This window comes from Triticum dicoccoides, chromosome 2A (genome assembly GCF_002162155.2).
Source record: "Triticum dicoccoides isolate Atlit2015 ecotype Zavitan chromosome 2A, WEW_v2.0, whole genome shotgun sequence".
Classification (NCBI taxonomy): Eukaryota; Viridiplantae; Streptophyta; class Magnoliopsida; order Poales; family Poaceae; genus Triticum; species Triticum dicoccoides.
This window is the reverse complement of record NC_041382.1, coordinates 303,212,769-303,237,413: the sequence shown is the minus strand read 5'-3', so window position 1 is coordinate 303,237,413 and position 24,645 is coordinate 303,212,769. Positions and strand designations below refer to the sequence as shown.

The window sequence follows — 24,645 nt, the reverse complement described above, 5'->3', positions numbered from 1 at the left end:
CTCCCCCGGCCCCGCAGAGGCAGGCTCCTCCGCCCGCCCACGGCTCCTCGGCGGCGCGCCCCAGGCTGCCGGCCAGACACCGCCTTGGCCCCCGCTCGGAGGTACACCGTGTCTCTGGCGGGGATGTGGTGGACAAGGACGGATACCAGCTCCCTCGGCGTTGAAACCGCCGCCGTCGCCCGCGACAGGCGGCCACCCCCAGCCCGCCGGCGCCCCGCCGCCGGAGCCCCTCGCCCGAGGAGGTAGCCGAGCTCTGCTTCCGTTGCCTGGACCATCGCCACCGGGTGCGCGACTGCACTAACGACATCCGGTGCCGCACATGCCTGCAGTCTGGGCACGACTCCCGCTCCTGCGACCCAAGTCGCCGGGATGTGGCGTCGCTTCGGCCACCGCACGGCAACACGGCCGCCCCGGCACGCGTGCAACCGTTGTCCGCGCTCACCTCCCTGCCGCCCCTCACAACGCCTGCCACGGCGACACCTACGGTCGGCGCGCGCCCATCGGAGCCTGTGCGGATCATCATGGCACGCACCGTCGAGATGGAGGATGCGGAGACGGTTCTGTCCCGCGCGATGGTCGCGTCCATCACCGGCAACTGCCTGTCCGCCTCCACCGACGAGGTTGCTGCGCTGCTCTGGGACTCATTCGACCTCGCCGACGGCGACTTCACCGTCCACCGCCACCACTCGGAAGACTTTCTGATCCTGTTCAGCTCACTGGCCATCAAGGAGCGGCTTGCCGGTGACCACTTCATCCGCTCGCCACGCTTCTTCCTTTCGATGCGGCCTTGGTGCAAGCTCGCGCACGCCGGCTGCAGCGAGTTCGAATTTCACGTCGAACTCGAGCTGCGCGGTGTCCCCGCACAAGCATGGCACCTCTCCACCGCCGAGCACATCCTCGGGCAAAGCTGCTGGATCGAACGCCTCCACCCCCACACCCGCTCCTGCGCCGACCTCGCCACCTTCCGGCTATCTGGGCGCACGCACGACCCCACGACCCCGACAAGATCCATCGCGCTGCCATTCTTGAGGTGGTCGAGCAGATGCCGGCGGCCTTGGACTCCGACGCGCCCACCATCAGGATCCTGACCTACCCCATCTCCATCGCGCTCGCCCGTTCCGTCATGATCAGACCGCCAGCGACTACAAGGCCCTCGGGTGCAGGGCCAGACCACGAGCGCGGCGCCGGCGGGAACCGCGACCCCGCCCCTGACCGCAGACCGGGCCGCGCGCGCCGTCGCGGACTCAAGCGCAGGCGCACGAACGCGGCCGCCCCTGGTAGGGCCGACGGCATGGCCATGGACGACCTGGGCTGGCGCATCGCTAGGCAGGGAAGGTCTGATGGCCTTTCCTCGTCGCCGACGTGGCCTACCGTCGTCGGCTCCGGCGCGGCTCCGCCCGCGAACCCGCTGCGTACGGGCATGATGCCCTGGCCTGGACAACGAGGGGGCCACCGCCCGCGTCACCATGCCAGAAGAGGAAAAGGCAGAGGAAAGCAAAAGGAGCAGACAACTGAGGGCCCGTCTGGCTGCACTGACGTGGTCGCCGCAGACGCCCACCTGTGCCCGGTCGGGCCGCGTGTCGATCCACGACCGGCCGCGAGTTCCAAGTCTGGTGGCTGGCAACGATCCCAATGACGATCCTGTGGGGCAAGGCCCGCCCGCCCCTGACGCACCGGCTTGTCGGGATCTGGCCCCTGCCACGGATGAGCCTGTCGCCTTACAGGAGGGATCTGCAGCATCAGAGACCCGGTCGGGACAAAGTGGAGATACCACCCCACCCGAGCCAGAGGTGGGGCTGGATTCCGCTGACCAGCCCGCCGCCACCAACCTCGCACGCGCTGCCTCAGGCGGGGAAACGCCCTCCCTCGGCGCCAATCCTCCCGCCCATGATGATGGGCCACCCCCACCTGCTGCCGCGCAGCCGGCCCGCAGCCCAGCTGGCCCGATCGTGATTCTGCGGCGGCCCACACCCACACCTCCCCAGATATCCCCAAACGCTGGGGCCGGGACAAACCAAAGCCCAAGTGGTCGCACGCCGAGCCGCTTCGCCTCGCCCCCAATTACGCTGCGGCGATCCCGAGGCCGCACCACGCCACAGCCATGGACCCTTGGAGAGTTTCTGGCCTCCGCCACGAAACACCTCAACGCCGCCCTGCCGGCCCCGGGAAAGAAGCCACGCCGACCCCTCAACTTCGCCGCCCCGCGCCGTGGACGATCTGCAGCTACGACCTGCCAACCGAGCGCCCCTCCCACGGCAGAGCGCCCCTCCCACGTGCAAATCCTGCGCACTCAGGGGATCATCCGGATCGATCAGAAGATCACTGCCGCTGAGATGAAAGCCTACGACGACATGTTCGCGGCACCGCTACCCCTGACGGTCCTCAAGGCCATTGCCACACTGGTTGACCGCGAGATCCCAGTCTGCATGGCATGGGCTGCGACCGGCGGCGTCGACGTTGCATGTGAAGGCTAGACCAGTTCACGCGCGTCTACCCGTCAATCCCGTTCCTATGGATCACGGCCTTAAGATTGCTATCTGGAATGTACGCGGCTTGAACGCGCGGGCTCGGCGATATGCTATCCGGTCGCTGCTGGACACCACCGGGGCCTCCATTGTATGCATCCAAGAAACAAAAATGGAGTTGATCTACTCGGCTATTGTCCTGGATGCGCTTGGTTCCGAGTTCGATGACTACACATACCTCCCGGCCGACGGCACGCGTGGCGGCATCTTGCTGGCGTGGAAGAGCAGGGCCGTGACCATCACGGACCCAATGTTCACCACCAATGCGATCACTGCTAAGGTGACCGCGGCCACAGGCACACCTTGGTGGCTAACGGTGGTATACGGACCCCAGGAAGATGCCGACAAGGTCGCCTTCCTGCAGGAGCTTTGCGAGATCCGTGCCGAGTGCCCTGAACCATGGATGGTTTGCGGCGACTTCAATCTCATCCTCCGCGACGACGACAAAAACACGGGCAACATCAACCGGCGTATGATGGGCAAATTTCGCCGTCTCACCAATGACCTCGCGCTCAAAGAGATCTACCTCAACGGGCGGCGCTACACTTGGTCCAACGAGCAATCACCGCCGACTCTCGTGCAGCTCGACCGTGTGCTTTGCACTGCTGATTGGGAGGACGCGCATAGCGGATGCCACCTTCGATGTCTCGCGGCTGTGGTGTCAGACCACGCCCCGTTGCTGCTGGACTGCTCACCCACGCCTACCTCACACAGACGGTTTCACTTTGAGGAGTACTGGCTACGCTTGGACGGATTCCACAATGTGGTGACCGCGGCCTGGGGCTCTACACACCACGCCGATCCCTTCCACCGCCTCATGCTACGGCTCCAAGCGACGGCGGCGCACCTCACCAGCTGGAGCTCCAGGTCCACGGGCAATATCAAGGACAAACTCGCGATCTCACGGGAACTCATCTCGCGCTTCGACCACGCCCAGGAATCACGCAGCCTCTCGCCACCGGAGGCTTGGCTCCGTAAGCAGCTCAAGATATCCTATCTTGGGCTCGCTTCCATGGAGCGCACGATCGCCCCGCAGCGTTCCCGAATTGCCAACCTCAAAGACGGCGACGCTAGCACCAGTTTCTTCCACCGGCAGTGCTCATTCCGTCGGCAGAAGAATCACATCTATAGCCTGGTCTCGGACAGCAGGGTGCTCACGGACCACACTGACATGGCGGAGGCTGCCTTTGCTCACTTTGAGGCCTTGCTTGGCACGGCGACCACCCGTGAGCACGCCCTGGACCTGTCTCAGCTCATTGAGCCGACTGACCTTGCGGACTTCGACGCGCTGAATGGCGCGGAGGAGATCTGGGAGGCTGTCAAATGCCTTCCCGCTCGCAAGGCGCCGGGCCCCGACGGGTTCACAGCGGAGTTCCTCCGTGCATGCTGGACCATCATCAGGCAAGATCTCCTTGACGTGTTCCAGCAACTTTATGACTTGCGAGGAAGGGGGTTCCACAAGCTCAACCAGGCATTGCTGACGCTGCTCCCCAAGCACGCCGACGCTCATGGGCTACGCGACTACCGGCCGATCTGCCTGATACACCTCGTGGCCAAAATTTTCGCCAAGGTGCTCTCACTACGACTTGGGGCCAAGCTGGACCACTTGGTTAGCCGCAACCAAAATGCATTCATCTCGGGAAGGAGCCTGCACGACAACTACGTCCTCGTCAAGCAATCACTCAAGCTGCTGCACCAACTGGGAGCTCCGAGAGTTATGCTCAAGCTCGACCTCACGCGCGCCTTCGACTCCCTATCATGGCCTTTCCTCTTTGAGGTGCTGTGCCAGTATGGATTCGGGAACAGATTCTTGGAGTGGACGGCCATCCTCCTGTCCTCTGCCAGCATGCGCATCCTCCTGAACGGCGAGCCCGGCCCCCCCATATGGCATCGACAAGGGCTCCGGCAGGGCGACTCCATGTCCCCGCAGCTTTTCGTGCTCGCCGTCGACACTCTAGGACGGCTCCTACGACGCGCACACAGCCTGGGCATCCTGCAGCCTCTACACCCACGTCGTCACATCCCGGCGATCTCCCTCTATGCCGACAATGTCATGGTCTTCTGCCACGCCACGGTGGAGGACACCACTGCGATCAAGGAAATCCTCGCCTTGTTCGGCAGGGCTTCTGGCCTGACGGTGAACTTCACCAAAAGCTCCGCCACCATCCTGCACGGCGACCAAGCGGCCACGGAGATGATCGCACACCTCGGCTGCCCGACGGCGAACCTTCCAATCACCTACCTCGGCATACCCATGTCCACACGCCGCCCATCTGCCGCCCAGCTGCAGCCCATGGTGGACGCGGTCGGCGCGCGCCTGCCGACATGGAAGGCCTGGCTGATGACTAAAACCGGGCGCCTCGCGCTGGTCAAGTCAGTCTTGTGTGCCATCCCAGTGCACCAACTGCTTGCATTCGCGCCCCCAAAAAAAACCCTCAAGCAGATCGAGAAGATCCAGCGCGGCTTCCTCTGGGCTGGCCGTGCCGCTGCCAATGGTGGGCACTGCCATGTGAACTGGAGCAGAGTGTGCCGCCCCATCGAGCTCGGGGGCCTTGGCGTGCGAGACCTCGAGCGGGCCGGCCTTGCCCTGAGACTACGCTGGCTATGGTTTTCCAGAACGGACCCGGAGCGAGCTTGGCAAGGGCTCGACCTCCAATTTTCGCCCACGGAACGAGCCCTGTTCTGGGCATCCACGTTCACGATCCTCAGGAATGGGCTGTCCGCCCTGCTCTGGGAGGACCGGTGGATTGGCGGCCGATCCGTGCGCGAGCTCATGCCCAACCTATACGGCTGCATACCCAAGCGACGACGGACGACGAGAACTGTGGCGGATGGGCTCAATGGCAACTCCTGGGCACGCGACATCCAAGGAAACCTAGGCCTCCACGAGATTGGTCAGTATCTGCAACTCTGGCAGATCATGCAGCGCACCGAGCTTTCCACCACACCGGACAAGTTGATTTGGCGCTGGACAGCGAGCGGCAACTACTCTGCGAAGTCCTGCTACACGGCGACCTTCCATGGAGCAACGGCCTGCCACTCATGGAAGCTGATCTGGAAGTGCTGGGCGCCACCGCGAGTCAAGTTCTCCCACTGGTTGGCCAACCAGGACCGATGCTGGACGGCTGAGAGGCTGGCTCGCCATGGCCTCCAGCATCACCCCCGCTGCCTCCTATGTGACCAGCAGCAGGAAACGGTGCGACACCTCATGCTGGAATGCCCTCTCGCCCGTCAGGCATGGCACGAGACACTGGCCTGGCTTCGCATCCCGGCCCCGATCCCCTCGCAGGAACTATCGCTTACGGACTGGTGGAGACAGGCCAACGAAGACACGCCGCCGACCCTGCGCAAGGCCCTGAAATCTGTTGCGTTGCTCGTGCCTTGGATGGTCTGGAAGCACCGAAACAGCTGCGTCTTTGATAATGCGGCGCCTTCCCTCAACACACTACTAGATAGCATTAGGGACGAGGCCCGCTCATGGGCGGCAGCAGGGGCACCTGGCCTCCGACTTGTGCTGCCCCAAACCTGGGATGTGCACTAATTAACCGGCTGTAACCTGCACATCCTCGGATGATTGTAACTGAACCCCCCCTTTTCAATGCAAAGAAACGCAAAGCTTTTGCGTTTTCTCGAAAAATAATTTTAAAAATACTGCGGGGGCATCCCACGGTCTCTCGGATAAAAAAAGATCAATTGAAATAGTACTCTGTTTGTTTTTATAAGGTCTATGGTTTTTCGTATCCACTGTCAGAAATTAATGCATGCACATGATTTTTTTCAGAAGGTTTATTGCTATTTTTCCTTTCTTGGCGTCGTTTATCACATCTTCCCACCTTTATAAGAATAGAACCACAAACTGTTCGCTCTTCCATATCCAAGATATTTAAATAAGAATAGCATAGTCATTTCTTTTGATATTTTTGTTGGCTTATATACTTAATCCTTTTCACTCACAATGTGCAATATATTTGAAAATTCATGGAGTAAACTTATCAGACTTGAGATGACTATTATTTATGTACAAAGGGAACTGCTGGCGTTGCAATAGCTGGTCTTCTTGGAGCTGTAAGAGCACAAGGAAGGCCAATGATAGACTTCCCAAAGCAAAAGATTGTTGTCGCAGGTGCTGGCAGGTTCGGATCATGTCCAATGTTTCAGAACTTATTACAAAATTAGAGTGTAACTCTTTCATGATTAATGACTGAATTGATCCTATGCACTAACTATGATGTTACTGAAACTTGATTACATCAATAAAGATCAAAAAATTATCATAACCTTTGATCAAGTGCATTTCAGAAGTATGACATTAATTACATTTCACCTTTTGCAGTGCTGGGATTGGTGTTGTGAATGCTGCAAGCAGGACCATGGCAAGGATGCTGGGAAACAACGAGATTGCTTTTGAGAGTGCTAGGAGCCAATTCTGGATAGTCGATGCTCATGTGAGTCGGATCCCTAAGAATTTTTCTTATGCCTGCTGGAGTTTTCTTGTATTTGTATGATAATAGTTTCAGTAAGGATTACACTACTCTGTTGTTCTATCAAAAATTAACTGCATGTTCTATCAAAGTCCACTCCACTATCACATTGCTTGTGAATGATTATCATGCTTATCAGCCAATCATAAGCTGAATAATTTGGCAATGTGTTGACACTTGACACGGTCTAGAATTTTTGTATCTTCACGATTGATCTTCCTTGCATGCACTTTTGTAAACCTTACTACATTATCTCTATTCTATTTTGGCCAGGGTTTAATAACAGAGGAACGTGTAGACATAGACCCAGATGCACGTCCTTTTGCTAGGAGAAAGAGTGAGCTAACTCATCAAGGCCTAAATGAGGGTGCAAGCTTGATTGAAGTGGTATTTATCTAAAGTTTATATTTATTATATTAGATTATAATAGATGGTTCTTTTCACAGCATATGTACTGTTAGGCATACATCTTACTGACTACCAAGATCCATGCATGGTAATATGTGCATGCCAGAGTTTATTCACTATTAGCAAGATTTTTTTCTAGCTTATTCGCTAAGTATAGTTGAATATTTTAGAAGTGCTCTTTTTAATGAGTTTTAAAATGAACCTAGATGCAAAATGTTCAGAAATACTACTATCTCTAGCGATCTCTCCCTACAGCCAGTGCTTGTATTATGTGGTATTCGCTGTTGTAATGTCTTTCACGAATTTTGTGTGGCCTAGAACTAATGTCATTCACAAAGTCCACATTCCATGTGGGAGTATAACTCAGATCGCAAAAAAAAAAAAACTGTTACAAAAAAAACCCTAGGGCTCTAATACCATGTTAGGAAATATGCAACTTGTAATCCCATGAGGCCATAGGCCAGTATATATACATGTACAGGTGTAGGATATGCAGAAAGCCCCTTATACAACGGGGTAAATACAAAAGGCTACATGGCTATATAAATAGTACTCTTAACAACTTTTAACCTCTTCCGGTCTGGTGCCGCCACCAATGGTACTGTGTGTTTCTTTTACATTTTCCCTGAACTTTATTTACGATATATTGCATTTGTCAAGTTATATCAGTATAAGCTTTCCATCGAAAAGCCAGCCTTAAGTCTGTTTAAAATTCACATTTACCTTACCGAAATAAAATTCAGTTCATGAAAGAATAAGACATGTGGAGTTTAAGACTGATGCATATGAATAGTAGCAGTAGGATATATTACTGAAGCTCCAAATGACCCCATTAGAATTCAAGATTGTCCAGCTCATGCATTATTTAGTGTTGATCCTCTATAGTTTTGAGTTCAAGTTTTGGTGCTGCTGATGCTCAACTATTTATACTGTACCATGTGTATCGAACAGGTTAAAAAGGTGAAGCCTGATGTCATACTTGGACTATCTGCTGTTGGTGGTTTGTTCTCAAAGGAGGTATAATATTTTACAATAACTGCATGCCAAGTTTGTTCAGCATTGATTCCAAGCAAGTTTCACCGAAGCTAAAGCCATAAGCTAATTCATGATCTGTGTCCTATTGTTGTTACCGCCACTAGTTTCAGTGACTAGTTATATGACAGGGCATTTAATATGTTGCAGATGGCAGAGCCATTAACTTCCCAGTTATGTCCGGACTGTTGTTAGTTAAATAATGAAATTCGTTATATTTATAGTACCCTTAGGTTGTACTCCCTCTGTAAACTAATATAAGCCGTTTTAGGTCACTAAAGATATAAGACGTTTTAGGTCACTCTTTTACAGAGGGAGTAGGTCTTTTTTTTTCTGGGTCTATAGGGCCCCTGCAAATCCTATGTTTATCTGAAGTTATGGACCTTGCATCAGGACCAGTTTGGCGCTCGTTGATTAGATTAAATCATTAGTTGCATGATGTCTGCTATTTTGACTTTTTGATAATGGTCAACAATTGAAGTGATGCCGCTGATTGTGGTGGGTTCTTTGTACCTTCAGGTTTTAGAAGCACTAAAAGATTCGTCCTCTTCCAGACCAGCAATTTTTGCGATGTCAAATCCTACTAAGAATGGTTTGTGATATGAAAGTTTACTAATGTTTTCTTTACAGCTGCCATCTAATTCTGTGTTGGTTACATATTATAGCTGAATGTACACCTGAAGAAGCCTTCTCAATTATTGGTGAGAAGGTCGTATTTTCCAGTGGAAGCCCATTTGACGATGTGGATCTTGGTATGTCTGTCCAGTCTTGCGTCCTTCCTTTTCTGGTGCCCCTTCCAACGTCAGCTGAGCATCACTATGTCATAATGTGTCAGTTATATCTTACTATGCTTGGCATCAGCTAATGCAACGGATCAAACATATTGCGTAACCAAAACTGTGATGATTTGATGAATTGCGGAGATACTCAATCTGTAACATGTTACTCTGAGTAGCTTATACTGATTCTCTTGCAGGTGATGGAAAGATCGGCCACTCTAATCAAGGGAATAACATGTATCTCTTTCCTGGGTTAGTCCTGTTACTATTGTAAACTATATATATGCAACGAGACTTGGTTCTTGTGCAAATTATGATTCATTTCCGTTGCTTGACCACTGTGCAGAATAGGACTTGGAACCCTGTTGTCTGGTGCACGGATTGTCTCTGATGGAATGCTTCAGGCGGCGGCAGAGCGGTGACTTCCTTGACCTGTCATCTTTTGACACAGGCTGCTTATTTAATCTAGTTTATTTTATTAACCATGAAAATTGCTTAGCTTGGCTTCATACATGAAAGAGGAGGAGGTTCTCCAAGGGATAATTTACCCTCCAACCTCCAGGTTATATACTCGTACAATCAATGTTTCAGTTTTCCGTGTTATATGCCTATTGATTATATATGGTTACATTCAGAATACGTGACATCACTAAGGAGGTGGCGGCAGCAGTTGTGAGGGAAGCTGTTGCAGACGACCTAGCTGAGGGATACCGTGACATGGATGCACGCGAGCTTGCAAGACTGAGCGAGGTAGGAAATCACCTTACTGCTCATCCAGGATTTATGATTATGTTATAGTTGATTAACTTTGAGCAAAAAATTTGTGTTGCAGGAAGAAACAGTTGATTATGTCAAGAACAACATGTGGAATCCAGTTTATCCAACAGTAGTGTACAAGAAAGACTAGAATTCTACTCATGCTGTAAAATACATGCTCATTCATCATGTGCAATTTACCTTAGGCTATTCTTTCGATCTTTGGAAATATAGCCACCTCCACTACGAGCATTGAGTCTCACGATTGTTTTAATGCGATCGATCACGTGATAGAACACAAGACCGGTCCCAGTTTTTAGTTGTCTAATGCTGTCAGAGGTACACTAGGTAGTGCGGGATAGGCTCGCAGCTCCCTGTCTGTCACATTTGAAGTTGATGAGGTACTTGCAATAATAACTGGAACTTGCATTCCTGTTTTCTCCCAACGGTCATATCTTATGTCGTGTGTCTCTAACTGGGACTTGGAAGCAGCAAGTTGACCGCTTGCCTAACATCATACGGTCGTTGGCAAAAGGGAGAGATGGCTTCAACGAGTAAACTAATTTGTAGCCCCTCTAGTTCCCAAATCATGGTCAATGTATTTCCTCCTTTCCAAGCTCCCATCTTTTTCCTAATCTCTTAACCTTGGTGCACGAGGCCATTGGCAACTGGGGCTGTTTGGTTTCTAGCCATATCTTGCCACATTTAGGCCGCGTTCGGATTCCCTCGGCTCCGCGCCGGAGCGGAGCGGCAATCCAGTTATAATCTGCGGAGTTGATTAAACGCTGCTCCACGCGCTCCGCTCCGCGGAGGATGGCCGAACAGGGCCTTAGCCACACCTCATCTTAGGCAAGTTTGATCAAGTTAGGTGGGTGTTTGGTTCTACCACATCTAAGGCAAAAATAATAATTATGAGAAGTGAATCCCACATTGTCATAGACACAAAAGGTGTGGTAAGGTTCCCTTAGACAAGCCAAAGTGTAGCTAACAATTTGAGCAATTAAGTTAGGCAAGTGTGGCAAAAATAATGTGGCAATATATGATAAATATAGTCACAATTCAAACAGCCCCTAAACCATGCAGGAATTCGCTGGTTTTGAAGGCACGTTTGGAATGATTGAATTGTGCTAACTACCCTGCTCCAAATCTGTTCGATGTAGAAGTATGAATGACTGAATTGTGCTAACTACCCTGCTCCAAATCTGTTCGATGTACAAGTATTGCCCATTATCTATGTTCCATGTACAAGTATTGTCCATTATCTATCACGTAAAGTAATTTCTCGGTACCAAAATACAGTCGTACAAACACTTAATTTGGGAAGGAGGGAGTGTGTGCTTGTATGAGTAGTTTTTCCAATGTTATCTTTCATCCGGGTGCATTTCAGTCTGAGTTCCACCTTCCCTACAGATCTTTCTTGCTCTAGATTCTAGTTCCAGAACAATATCTTCTTTTAATGGAGGTAGTTTTTTTTTTGCCTCATTCATTAATTAAGAGGGAATGGAGCTTGTTACATGGCCCATGGCCCCAAATATATTACATTAGGTCTTTAGTCATTACTCCCCCGACATTACTAATCCCAACTTTTTCGCCCCGGCAATGGCATTGATTGATCCCAACTTTTTCGCCTCGGCAATGGCATTGATTAATCCCAACTTTTTCACCCCGGCATTGATTAATCCCAACTTTTTCGTGCCGGCAATGGCATAGATTAATCCCAACTTTTTCACCCCGGCAATGACCCAAAGCTTCGCTTCATTCTTTATATTATGAAGAAGGATCATCGGTGGGGTGCTCTTGTGATGAACGACTCTTGTGTTCCTTTTATTCCATATTGTCCATGATGCAAGCATTGTGAGCGAGGCCATGGCCTTTCTATTTGGAACGGAGTCATCGGACATTGTCAATCCACCAGCCCACAACAATATCTTCAAACAGGCCGAATAAGTATATAGTACAAAGAGGTGCAAAAGGTCAAAATACTATTTTACATGAACTACAGCTTATGCAGCATAGGATGAACAAGAAGTTGCAGGTACATATACACCAGAGAGAAAAATGTCTCCAATCCCATGTCTCAGCCATTCAAAACCGAAGGGCAAAGGTTTCCAAATCTTAGACTCATGAGAAACCCACAGCGGCTATAAACATACATGGTTCCATCTTCCTCTTGCATGCACCATTTCCAAAACTTGTTGCTGCATCCCCTTATCACAAATGGCTCTTCCACTTCATTGTCATCTCACATCTATGTTTTTTCTGCTGCCTTTCCTCTCCATGGTGTTTGTAGATGCAAACTTCACCGTTTCAGAAGCGGCATATTACCCTAGTTCTGATACAAAAGGGATCAAAAGTAAGTATTGCATATCTCAATATGAGATATGCTGCTAAAATTGTGGAGGTCACATGTTGTCAAAAAAGAAAATACTACTACTTGTTTCTGACAAATACTTTCAGATGGAGCATGTGAGTGGCACATTTCAGGCAACACTACAACTTCGATGTTTCTGCATCGGCAAGCCTCTACAGGAATGGGGTAGGCTGCAACGTGCCAACACATGCTATCGGATCCATCTGTGGTGGTGCCCCAGGTTGCGTAAATCATAACACCATTTTTCTGTTTCAGATACAAATGCCAATATCCAACATGTGAGGTGCACGGATCCTTACTGCTCTGCAAATGGTGTGACAATCGTAATCACTCACTCGGTGTGGAGTGACGGCTCTAATTTCATCCTCAGCCTATGGCTTAGAGTGCGGATGGTGGTGAAGCGCTGCTTGCCCTTGGTCGTGTTGAACTGAGTACAGAAGATGCGTGAATACAAGAAATGTGACAACCCCGGCTAAGAGAAACCGGATCGTCCCGTATTCCAGACCAGAAATAGAGAAGAAGTCTTCTGAAATACGGCACTACTTAGTATAGAACAAATCAGCTCTTTATTACAATCTATATTGGTTACAAGGGGTTCTAATATAACGAGAAATTACATCGGCACGACGACACTACGCTTGCCACTGTTGCTTTATGCAAGCAGCAAAACAACTCGAAACAGCAGAATAACTTCTAGTAGTGGAACAACGAACTCCACTACGCAGGGACTCTGACTGGAACGCTTATCCTAACTCGCGAACAAGGGATCCACGGCAAACAAACAATCAATTCCAGCATGACCTGCAAACTGGCATGACACACCAGGTCAATATATTGAATGTACTTGCAAGCTCACAATAACCAGAAACATCCAAGACAAACAACAGCATGACAATTGCAGGTTAAGCAGGGATTATCATGAGATCATCAGAATAACATGGCATGACCAACATGAACATGATACAGCTAGAACAATATGAGCATGGAATGAACATATGAACATGATGATACTATCATGCAACCTGACGACGTTATATACACCACTTATTCTGCTCGGGTTATCTCATAACCATCATATGCATCACTTACCAGCCTCAGACATCACACGATCATCTCAGAATCAAATCAAGTTTGGTATAAACAATGCCATAGTAATCATTAAATGACCACAAGAAGCTTGATCTTTACCCATGATACCCACACATCACGAATATCCAACAACTCGGTATCCTCGATATCACGGTGATCATCTCACGATCACATAATGATCAACCAACTCTGGTATCCACGATACCTTTGTGATCCTCTCTTGATCACAACCAATCTCTTTCTCATCATCGAACAAGGGTTGTTGTTAAGCAAGTTATTATTATTACTGTTGACCCATAGTGTGACCGACACAAATTGGGCCCTTATCCACGGGCACGGCTATCGATAAATTTAATACACTCTGTAGAGGTAGCGCACTTTACCCACACCACGAAATCCATGGCCTCGCACTCCCATTCGGGTGGACCAACGGCATTCCGACAGAATTCACCCATTGCCATGACACTCTTATGGCCACTCCGACCAACTCCCCACTGGGCTTAGTCCTGGGTGGCCCAGCCTACCAAAGGCAAAACTACCACCGTCGTGGCAAATAAACAGTCTCAAACGGAGACACTGTACCATAACAACAACGAGTTCACAAGGTTATGTCTGCTTACCGGCCAGTGTAACCAGTATAACACATGCCCATAACCTTACCTCGTTGGAGGCACCGACAAAAGGCATGACAACGGACGACTACCAGCCTCCCCATAAAGTCAAATGTGGTTGCACTTGTCAGCCCGATATAGTGGCACCATGACTCAGCCAACAGTTATTCAAGTTCAATTAAGTCGATTAAACTTGAATGCAATAAGCCGAGTCGTATGAAAATAACATGATGCAACTACAATACATGAGTATGACATCAACATAAGCATGGTTGGGCATCATTACTTCTTAACAATACAACAACAAATCATATATCTGACTGAGCATGGCATACTGACTAGCATGAACATCACAAGTATACACTTCTCAGAAACATAGCATGACCACTAGCATCAACAATAAATATCATGCAACAACATATCAACAATGCTACCATGCAGGCATTTAACCAACGGGATGCAATGGAACATGCATAACGACGGCACTCGGAACAGATGATAGTCATGCACCGAAGACCATCACCGACATCAACATGTACTACTAGCAAGCATAAGCATATGAAAGGAATACTAGCAGGAATACATGATAACCAAGTGCAAGACAACATAGCACGAGAGTGAACATGAAACTCTAAGCATCACCGGAACAACGGTAACCATATTTTAAACGAGCAAACATTGATTAAATATTCAAGTTAAAAACCATGGCTACTGCATGACTATCATGCAAGTGGGTATTGTGGCTTGCCTGGGGATGAAGAAGGCTCCGGGGAGAAGTGTGGAAAGACCGCGAAAAGAATCGCCGGAAAAGTTTCTCTCCCAAAGGGGCCTGATTAGGGGCAAGGGCAAACTGATCATTTTCAAAATTTCAAAACATGGTGAAAATGATTCCATCGAAACGGGCTCGACGAAACGAAGAAGTGGGCTTTGGATTCACCTCAATCGAAGTTACGAGCAAAAAGATATAGTTGCTTTTCTGCCAAGGACCCATTTGTAAATAAAATCATCACAAACAAGCCCTCAGCCGGAAAAACAAAACGCGCACTTCCGGAAATACGCCTTTGCCTCGGAGAAACATATTCTAGACTGAAACAGAGAGAAATACGCTTTCAATAAAAGAAAACGCACTCTGCCTGATGGAGAAGCAAAATACGCTTTCCAGAAATAGAAAGCGTACTCATTGGAAGTACGTCGCCACTTATCCGACGTGGTAGGGGCTGGGTCAACGCGTGTGGCTGCCAGGTGGGGTCGCGTGGGGAGTGGGCCCGCCTGGCCTCTGTCTTCTTCCTCGCCCTGCTCCCGCACGTGACAGAGGAGGCAGGGGAAGGCGCGTCACCGGCGACGGGTCGGCCGGCTCCGGCCATCTTCGGCGAGGGCGGAGCCACCGGTGGGCTTGGGAGGCCACGCCGCTTCCATTCAAAGAGATAACGAACACCGAGGAAAGCTAGGACGGTCGCGACTTGGAGACAACAGAGGACGGAGTGGTGGCGGACGTTCGTGGGGCGGTGGCCAAACGTGGCTTCGGTGACAAGGCAAGTAGGTGGGGATGGTCGCCGGAGTGCGGTGGTGGTTCTGGTGGTGAAATTATGAGGAAGGGAGGCCGGTGCTGAGCCAATTTAGGCCGAGGCCGACGGCGGGCACGGTGGCCATGGGGGTCGAGGAGAGGCTCTCGAGCTCGGGTGAGAGGCTGGGGAGGTCTAGAGAAGGGAGGAGAGGAGGCTGATGAGCTCGGGAGGCCACTGGGATGGCTATATATAGCCGGGGCGAGAGGCACGAGCTCGGGTGCTGCCAGGCACGTCCGGCCGAGGCCCTGGCGACGGCAGTGATCACGGGGAGGCGCGGGGAAGGCGGCGAGGGGAGAACAGACGAGCTACAGAGGAGCACGGGGCAGCAGGAGCCAAGTGGGAGCAGAGGAAGAGGCCGAGCGCCATTAAAACGCTGTCGGACACAGTGATCCCGTGGGCGAACGACGACGAGCGCTGACAGAAAGGCTTATGGAGGGGAAGATGGCTCCAGGAGGACGGCGACGACGCGGGGAACCTGTTGGGCATGCTCACGAGCGCGAAGACGACGAGAGGAGGAGGGGCCCGAGCAAAACACTACCCAGCTCGCGGCCATGGCATGCCAGGGCAGTGGTCACCGCGTGACCCTGGGCATTCAATGCTCACTGGCGCCCAAATTGGTGTCTAGCAGAAAGTCCCTGGTGCCCTTAATCTATCTGAAGAAATAATTGGGTCCAGGGGCAAAGAAGAGATTTGCACCTAGCTCCAAAGCAGATCAACGGGAAGGTGTTTGTTGCCCTCCGTGGTTCACATGAGAGGATTTAGGCTCTGAGATTTGGCATAGCATGATTAATCACTAAGGTGATTCTGGTTACCAAAAATCAGACTAAGAGGAGAGGTTTAGCTGAGGATTGCTGTAGAAACTGCCATACTGGCCAGATTAGGTGATTTAGATGATGCACTCATTTGAAGAGACAAGTTGATTTGAAATTGGGCATGGCCCAATGATTTGAAGATATGAAGATGCTCAAAAAGTTTCATGTTATTTGGATGAACCAAAATAGCACTTGCTTCATATAGCTTTGCTCTGAACAGAAACTTAGAAAAATTGCACAAAGCAAATGATGTAATGGATTGAGCTAAATCTTGGTGGGGAGAGTTTATATGGATAGGAGAATGCCCTGGTAAATTTTCAGCTTAAATGAAGCAATATAAAATATGGTTGCTTCACAAACTGAAAATCTGACCAGAAACTAAGATTTGGGGCTGGGCTCACATAGTTGAGTTATATGAGCTCATATTTGGTGAAGAGTCATTATTTGATCATCTGAAGGACCTTGCAAAATTTCAACTCATTTGGATATGTCTAGCCTGTACTTCCTTCACAATCAATTCCCTTAGACGGGAACTTTGAAAAATTGCTCAGGAATATTTACTAGACAAATTAAGTTAAATTTTGGCATGAGACAATTATTTGGACATGAATAGGTGTCCAAAAAGTTTGGGGTCAATAGGGTAAAGATAATTGACACTTGCTTCACAACTGCCATTCAGGACAGAATAGGAAAGGAATTAATTGAGCATAGGACAGAATAGGAAAGGAATTAATTGAGCATGATGGGGAACATGGCCAATGAAATATTTTTCCATATTTGAGGAAGATATGACCCAAACAATTTATGAGAATTATTTGGGAATTTTTGGGAGTGATAGAAATATAGATTGCTTCACAACCTAGGGCAAATTGGGTTATTCCTTTAATAAAAAGAAGAATATTCTCTAGAAAAAGAATATTGGGATTAGGTCCAAGGTGGAAATGGAAAGGTCTAGGAAAGGATTTGAGATTGACAAGCCACTCTGAAAGCAAAGAAAAGGTCATCTTCTTCAGTTTCCAGACCACATAGTCACGAAAAAAGAAAACTCAGATAAAAACATCAGAAGAAAGGGTCAAAAATCAGACTGTTATAAGAAACCTGCCTCAAATTATTGCATGCACGACACTTGACTGCTTTCATCAGATGGCAAAAGGAAAAAAAAAGAGGCAAAACTGAAAAGTACGCTAGTTCTGATCTTGAAAAATGAGTTAACAACAAAACTGACATGTTGCAGCTTCGTTGTTATCTCTCTGCTACAGGGTTTCATGTAGCTACCAAGATAAGAATATTGTCTTCAAGATTACTGAAGGCAGCAATTTCCTCTACTACCTAGAATTTGAGATCACAGTCCAACAAGGCAGCAAGGACATCATCACAGTCCATCTTTGTGACGTAAACACTAATTAAACTGTGTAAATCATGCATAGAATTATTTACACCAAATTATACAGAAAGCTTTCCATGTGCATAAAATTCACAGTACTAAATACCTGTTGATGGCTGGATGCAGACTGTGAACCAGACATGCCAACTGGCCCCTGTCCATAAGGATGCTGTTTAGCAGTAGAGCTTCCTGCAGTGGTGACCAGAAATGGCTAGTTCTGACAACCATAATACTTCCTCCATTTCACAATGTAGAGCGCTCACGCTTTCCGAGATCTAAGTTTGACCATAAATTTAACCAACAAGACCAACTGCAGCGAGAGCAAAAATACGAATTCTGTGGTACAGGAAGCGTGGGCGCACTACATTGTGAAACGGAGGGAGTACCGCAGAACTGGACAGCAGGGGACATAAATGATTCTGACATGCAAGTGCAGCTGCAGTAGTTTTATACAGAACTTAGATACAGCATACAGAGAAAATATGAATTTCTTATGTACTCGTCATGAATAATCTTGTGAAGTATTTGTGGTAATTTGTCATGGTTGTGCTTACCTGTCTAGTCTGTGTGCATTTTTAAATTGCACATGGGAGAATAAATATAGCACGAGCAATTTAGCAGCTCTTCTCCAACTGTCTTCAAAAGACACCAGTCCTTGTTTATTAGATAGAGATCATTGATCAACCAATCATCACATTTCATGGAATAAATGCAATGAAGTCAATCATACTCTTATAATAATTGATTATAATTAGCACCAGTCTTACCAAATTGGAAACAGCAAGGTCTTCAGGATATACTTGCTTACATCAACATGGCAACATATAAGTACTGTACATAGCCATACTTCAACATAGATTTGGCTAAAACTACAAGGAACCGACTGAACCTTTCAATTGTCCACTGGAGGATAAGCAGAAATTCCCAACAAGGATGTCAGTCCTGATATTTTGTCAAGAAACAAACCAATTATCAGTAACCACTTAAAGTACTCATCAAAATAATAAATTTGACAGGAAGGTACAAATTAACACATGGTAATTGAATGAACAATATCATGTAATATCCTGAATACTAACAGTTTCAGAAGTCAAAAGTTCACAACACACACAAATTTAAACTTAAGTCAGAACCAGTAATTAGGTCAACGGTAAAGCAATTAGATGAGCTCATATGAAAATGACTCAAAATTTGTCAGGAAATTAGGTCAACGGTAAAGCAATTAGATGAGCTCACCCCAATCTCGGCAATATCATGTTATACAAACCACAGAAGCTGCAGAATTAACAGAGCTTCCAGTTTCTTGTTATAGAATATGTGGCGGCTATGTGCAACAACAAAGAAAAGCTTCTCGGTAAATAGCATTAATCTGCATGTCAAACATCTGACTGGGCACACACAAACTTTAGCATGGCGAGTGGGTGGTTGCAGGCATTAGGCAATAAGCATCAGCATGTTTTCTGCTTTCGTCTCATATACTGTCATGCCCTAGACAGCATTGATCATGATTTCTGTTTTCTCTTTCTTTTCCTTTTTGTTTGTTTCGAGAAAGATATCGTCCGATTCTCCTTCTATTGATTCTTTTCCGATCGAGACGTACGGATCCATGTGTCTACATACATAGATTCTGTTCATGGATTAACGAAAATGTGCAGAGCTCTATTTGCCTCTGCCATTCTACAACTGGTAATTACACATCAGCCCACGGTCTGGAGGGGGACGCGCAAAAGGGTTGCACTGAGAAAAGAGATAAGGGATTGGAGATACTTGTTGCCCGTTCTTCATTGACAAAAGCATCCTCATATACAGAGGGGTTTCCTGACAGATTTATCTAGAGATCAAATCCAAACTTACTTTAAACTAACACAATCTCATTTACCTTAAACTAACACAATCTCGTATCTCCTAACATAATGGGCAGGGCATAGCCAGGACGCCAGCCCTTAGCCTCACTGCCCCTAGCCTGTCCGCCGGCTGTGGTGGTCTTCTCCCCATGTTGGTGTATCAGGGAAGTCCTCACATGACTAGAAAATAGAGACTTGAAACACGTTGGTAACAACACAGAGGACAAGAGACTGAGTTAAAATTCAACATAGTTTTGATGCCTGCCCGCCAAGCATCCACCAGTCCAATTTAGGAGTCTCGCAACCTACAATCTGCCCCCTCCATTATAACATGCTAAACTATAATGAGTTGGAATGTTAAAACATTATACCATTCGCTGTATCTGCAACTGCTCTTGCTTGTGTTGTATGGTCAGGATGATTTCCTACAAAAGAAATTGCTTGACTACTTGAAGCAACATCATGGTTTCCATTCTCAGGATAGCTTGTCTGTAGAATTTCATCCAGATGCTTCAGAAGAACGCTTGATTGACTCTCAATGTATGACATTGCCTCCTCAGATTTGGCGGCCCTTGAAGCTATAAGGCTAACCATACGGCACATGTTAGAGAAGCGAACATCCAAAGATGACCGCATGATACTGCTAGATCCACAGTTAGGTTCTTCTCCCATTCTAACAGAGCGGGCATCTTTCCTCCATCTCTTCAAAATGTATTGTTCTGGGAGCTCCTTGATATTCTTGAGATCAAGTACCTTTAGTACATGACAACACTGGATTCCAACAGATTCAAACTTCCTGCAGCTGCAAGTGGCCAAGCCATCTAGTGCATCAAATTTCACAATGGCGTCTGATGGCTTCTCATCAAGTGTTATTTTGTACTCTGACACTGTCCCAACCGCACTGCAGGGGAAGGACATGCAGTTCATGTAAGCCTCAAACTCACCCTGGAACATCTTGAAAGCTTCAGGTGTATATGCATTTGAAGATTGTTTTAACATTCGCAAGGACGGGATTGGCAAAGTCACCTGATTTCCATCAACATCAGCCTGCAATTTCTTTGAGCGATGCTCTTCCAGCATGGTCTCGTAACGCTTGAAGAACAGCAGAATATCTTCTTGCTCATTGAGCTCCCGTTTTAGCTCATTAATCATACTATCCTTTCTAAGAGTACTGAGAATATCAGCAGAAAACACAGTTCTCCTATAAGGCAGAGCCCATTTTTCTTTCTCTAGAAATAGTCTGCTGAGCCATTCACTCTCACCAATGTCATGTTTCTCAATTAGCTTTTCCCATGCAGACAAGAACTCCATCTCATCCTCACAGTCAAAGAGACACTGGCTCAAAGCATTGCCAAAACTTTTCGAGCTTTCAAACACCTGCTTCAAGTGCCTCTTTGAACTGTGGTATATATGCCACACGCTTGTGCAATGGTTACTCCCAGGCCAGACCTCTGCTGCTGCAATGGCACATTCAGAACGCTCATCAATCAGAATAGTCTTTGGCTGCCTATCACGCATGGCATCATCAAACGCCTGAAATACCCATTTCAGTGACTGGATGCCATCATCATAGAGCAAGGCTGCACCAAGCACGAGTAACTGCTTGTGGTTGTCCACACCAACAAACAATGCAAATGGTCGCCCATACACATTCAGCCCATATGTTGTATCAAAGCAAACGACATCACCAAAGCTTCTGAAGTCGATGATTGACTTTGCATCAGCCCAGAAGAAATTTACAGCTAAATTCCCATCAGGTGCCATTCCTACTGCATAATACAGTGAAGGGTTTCCCACCTGCAACCCTTCCAAGTATTCCAATGCAGCACCAGCATCCCCAAGCTGCACACCCTTTCCCTGCTTCCTTCGATGCAGTTCCCCTGGGCCAAGCTCATGCCCTCGAGCCCTCATCTTATGGGACCGCAGCTTGTGCACGGTCTCTGAGTTAGCGAGTGGGTGATTATGCTCCGCAATAAATTTAGCAACCCGGTATGTTCGGCATGGGGTGATCTTGATCACCATTCTTGCCTGGCAACCTGTTCGTGTTGGTGGTGGGCCTGGCCTAGGTGGGCCTGGTGCCCCTCCACCAGCATTGGCGCTGATACTGGCTAGGCCATCATGCTTGGCACGGTCACTGACGCCCTCACGGGAACAAACAAAGATACGAGACACGATCACCCCATGCTTGCGCTTCTTGTATGAGCGGCGGACGCTGAAACCCACATGCTCGGCGTACCGGTTGTAGAAGGCATAGGCGTCATCTTCCGTCTCGAAGTGCATCTCTGGGCGTGGCCCGTCCCTTGGGTCCGGCAAGCTTGCGGCAGCGGCAATGGTGTGATGCGAAGAACTTGACGGAATCATTGCCACCGCGGACACTGCAGAGGCGAGCGGGTGGTTGTGCTCGGCGACAAATTCAGTGACACGGAAGGCATTGGCCGAAGGGAGTAGCTTGATGGTGAGGGACGCCAAGCAGCCGGTGCGTGAGTCCGGGCACCTAGGAGGCGGTGGCGATGCAGCAACGGTGACGTCGGTGGCGTTGGTCTCATCTTGAGGCTTCTTGGGTTCTTGGCGGAAACCTTGCTTGGAGCAGACGAAGAGACGGCGGGTGACGGTGTGCCGGGAGTTCTTGGACTTGTTGGACTTGCGGACGACGAAGCCAAGGCGGGCGGCGTATGCCTTGTAGAACTCGTAGGCGTCGTCCTCCGTCTCGAAGTACATGCCCATTTGGGGCGAGGAGGGGACGGCGGCGTCATCCCCGGCAGCAGAGGGGGTGGAAGTCGAGGTGGCTTGCCCGAGAAGCGCGGGCTCCTCGGAGCCAGCGACGGCGGCGGAGGAGGAGGGGGAGGATGAGCCGGAGGTAGTCGGCGAGGAGTCCCCTGAGAGGGAGGCAGGAGGGTGTGCGGTGGTGGACATTAGGGTTTGCGCTAGGGTTTGGAGGAATGAAGGGGGAGAGCAGCCGGAGGAGGAAGAAGAGGTTGGATGGATTGGCTGTGGAGGCGGCGGCTGTGGGTAGATGTGTGTGGTGGAGGGATTGATTAGCGCCATCGTGTGAGCGTTGGTCTTTGGTATGAATGTGCTTACAACATCTCCAACAGCCGCGTTATACTAATACAAATGCTCGTGCGTTGCCCCGGGCAAAAAATTGACACAATCTACTTCATGTGCCATTGTGCATCATTTTTATATCCAATTTAAATAAACATCGATAATTAGGTTAATTTTGGTAATTTTCTTATTTTTAATAAAAGTCAATTAACATGTATACTACTATTAAACAAGCAAACATATTCACCGCTAACTACACCCAGACTAATCTACACACAACAACACGGAGAAATTATAGCCTCTTGATTAGATCACTTAATTTAATCTAACCGTTTAGATTACACTAACCCTGAGCCAAAATCGCGTTTAGCATTTTTTCTGGGCGGACGAAAACTCTGCCGTCCCGAGTAGTACTCATCAAAATCCCTACGCGAGGACGTAGCGTCCATCTATCCCCGCCTCTGTCGTTCCTATCGCCCTCCCTCCGCCACCGCCGCTGCTCTAGGGAGGATCAAGCCCACGCCTCCGCCGTTCCCCACGCCTCCCTCCTCTCTTATCCTCGCTGTTGCCATAGGATGCCGCCGGACGAAGCTCGGCCTGTGTCGATAGCGTCGGGTCCCTCTCCTCCCTCGGGCGGCGGCGCAAGAGACAGCTGGCTCGCCCTGCGCCGGCGATAGCGGGGTCTCTCTCCTTCCTCGGGCAGCGGCGGCGGCACAGGACACAGCGGGCTCGGCCTGCGCCGGTGACGGCGGGGACCCTCTCCTCCCTCAAGCAGCGGCGGCGGCGCGGCACGCAGTGGGCGGCCACAGATGCAACGCTGGGTGCGGGGCGTGGCGGCTCTTGTGGGACAGGCGCGCAACGGTGCCGTGGCGGCTGCCGTGTCCGATGCTCTGCACTGGAGGCAGAGCGGCACCGTCACCTGGCCAAGGACCAGGGCAGTTTTCCGAGTGGTGGAACGTCTTCGTACAGCGCGGGTGAGGTCGACGATTTCCTCTGCGTTGTACATTTGGATCCCGGAGTGTACGGCGATAACTGTGATGTTGTCGCCAATCTCACATCTTGTTTCTTCAAATTGTGTTCTTTGAAATCTGAAGCGTGCATCTGTGAATGATAGTTCCTAGAGCGCACTGTGGTTAGGAGCGACCAAAAAGTATCGGGATGTACTGATTGACAATGTTTGATCTACTTTGATTCTGATATAGGCCTCTCTTTCTTCAATCATTTACTTTTGCTTTTTTCTCATTTCTTTGGCAGATTTCACAGCTCGCAAGTTCCAGTGTCCAAATGTTGATTTCAAACTTCAGATCCACAAGATTGGTAAGAAGTGCAATATTCTTTCTGCACACCTGCCTTGAGGTAGTAACAAAATCATTTGTGGCATGTTTAACTCAGTTGTTTGTGTTTACATAGGAGTGGAGTTCCAACTCTGCCAGTAAAACAAGATTAAGTGGGAGGGGCTGAAACTCTTTTGCATGGAAATGTTTAACTGAATGATTTAAGATGGTCTTAAATTCTTTAGCTTGCAACTATTTAACAAAATTATTTTTAAGTGGGCTATCACAGTGACACCATACCTTGAGTACCACTTACTACATATGAAAAGTAGATTATGATAATTGACCTTTCATGATCGGATCTCAGGCAATCATGATATTGTATTTTGCAGTTTTAATAATTCTGACTGGAGAGGTATTTCGTGACTTGTGAGTGTCAGGTTCAATGCATAAAAAATCATGGTCTATTTGTTATGTGCCATTCTGTGCAAGAACTTCATCCTCATTATGCTTTTTTCCCCTTTCATTTGAGTTAGTAAAGTGGTTTCTGCAAGACCAATATAATCTGGTAATGTTATTGCAATGCCACTGAAATTATGTCGTGCTCGTCAAACTCTTTGACCTTGCAGACTATAAAATATAAATTTCATTACTGCATTATCAAGTGGT

The 24,645-nt window shown here is 48.8% G+C and overlaps 2 protein-coding genes across 9 annotated transcripts in view; one reads left to right on the top strand and one right to left on the bottom strand.

Moving 5' to 3' along the window:
- Positions 1-10,427, top strand: part of LOC119354435 (NAD-dependent malic enzyme 62 kDa isoform, mitochondrial-like) — a 19,808-nt gene extending 9,381 nt beyond the window's left edge. The window contains exons 9-19 of the mRNA XM_037621167.1: positions 6,552-6,658; positions 6,859-6,970; positions 7,280-7,393; positions 8,366-8,431; positions 8,966-9,038; positions 9,112-9,198; positions 9,423-9,477; positions 9,572-9,643; positions 9,725-9,787; positions 9,861-9,975; positions 10,058-10,427. Coding sequence (XP_037477064.1) covers positions 6,552-6,658; positions 6,859-6,970; positions 7,280-7,393; positions 8,366-8,431; positions 8,966-9,038; positions 9,112-9,198; positions 9,423-9,477; positions 9,572-9,643; positions 9,725-9,787; positions 9,861-9,975; positions 10,058-10,132 — 939 coding nt within the window. The 3' untranslated portion in view covers positions 10,133-10,427. The remainder of the gene's footprint in view (positions 1-6,551; positions 6,659-6,858; positions 6,971-7,279; positions 7,394-8,365; positions 8,432-8,965; positions 9,039-9,111; positions 9,199-9,422; positions 9,478-9,571; positions 9,644-9,724; positions 9,788-9,860; positions 9,976-10,057) is intronic.
- A 1,516-nt stretch (positions 10,428-11,943) lies between these two features.
- Positions 11,944-22,686, bottom strand: LOC119354434 (protein FAR1-RELATED SEQUENCE 5-like). Of its 8 annotated transcripts, none has more exons than XM_037621159.1 (5): positions 20,029-22,686; positions 18,581-18,755; positions 18,368-18,467; positions 17,920-18,249; positions 11,944-12,313 (listed from the first exon to the last, which is right to left on the bottom strand). In XM_037621159.1, the coding sequence occupies exons 1-2, from the start codon at positions 22,568-22,570 to the stop codon at positions 18,706-18,708; spliced, it is 2,592 nt and encodes an 863-aa protein (XP_037477056.1). In that variant the 5' UTR covers positions 22,571-22,686; the 3' UTR covers positions 11,944-12,313; positions 17,920-18,249; positions 18,368-18,467; positions 18,581-18,705. The 8 variants fall into 8 exon arrangements, with proteins under 8 accessions (XP_037477056.1, XP_037477061.1, XP_037477062.1 ...); XM_037621164.1 differs by lacking the exon at positions 11,944-12,313 and adding an exon at positions 12,688-13,160 and having other exon boundaries at positions 19,050-22,686; XM_037621165.1 differs by lacking the exon at positions 11,944-12,313 and adding an exon at positions 12,688-13,160 and having other exon boundaries at positions 19,693-22,686.
- Between the last annotated feature and the right edge of the window lie 1,959 nt (positions 22,687-24,645).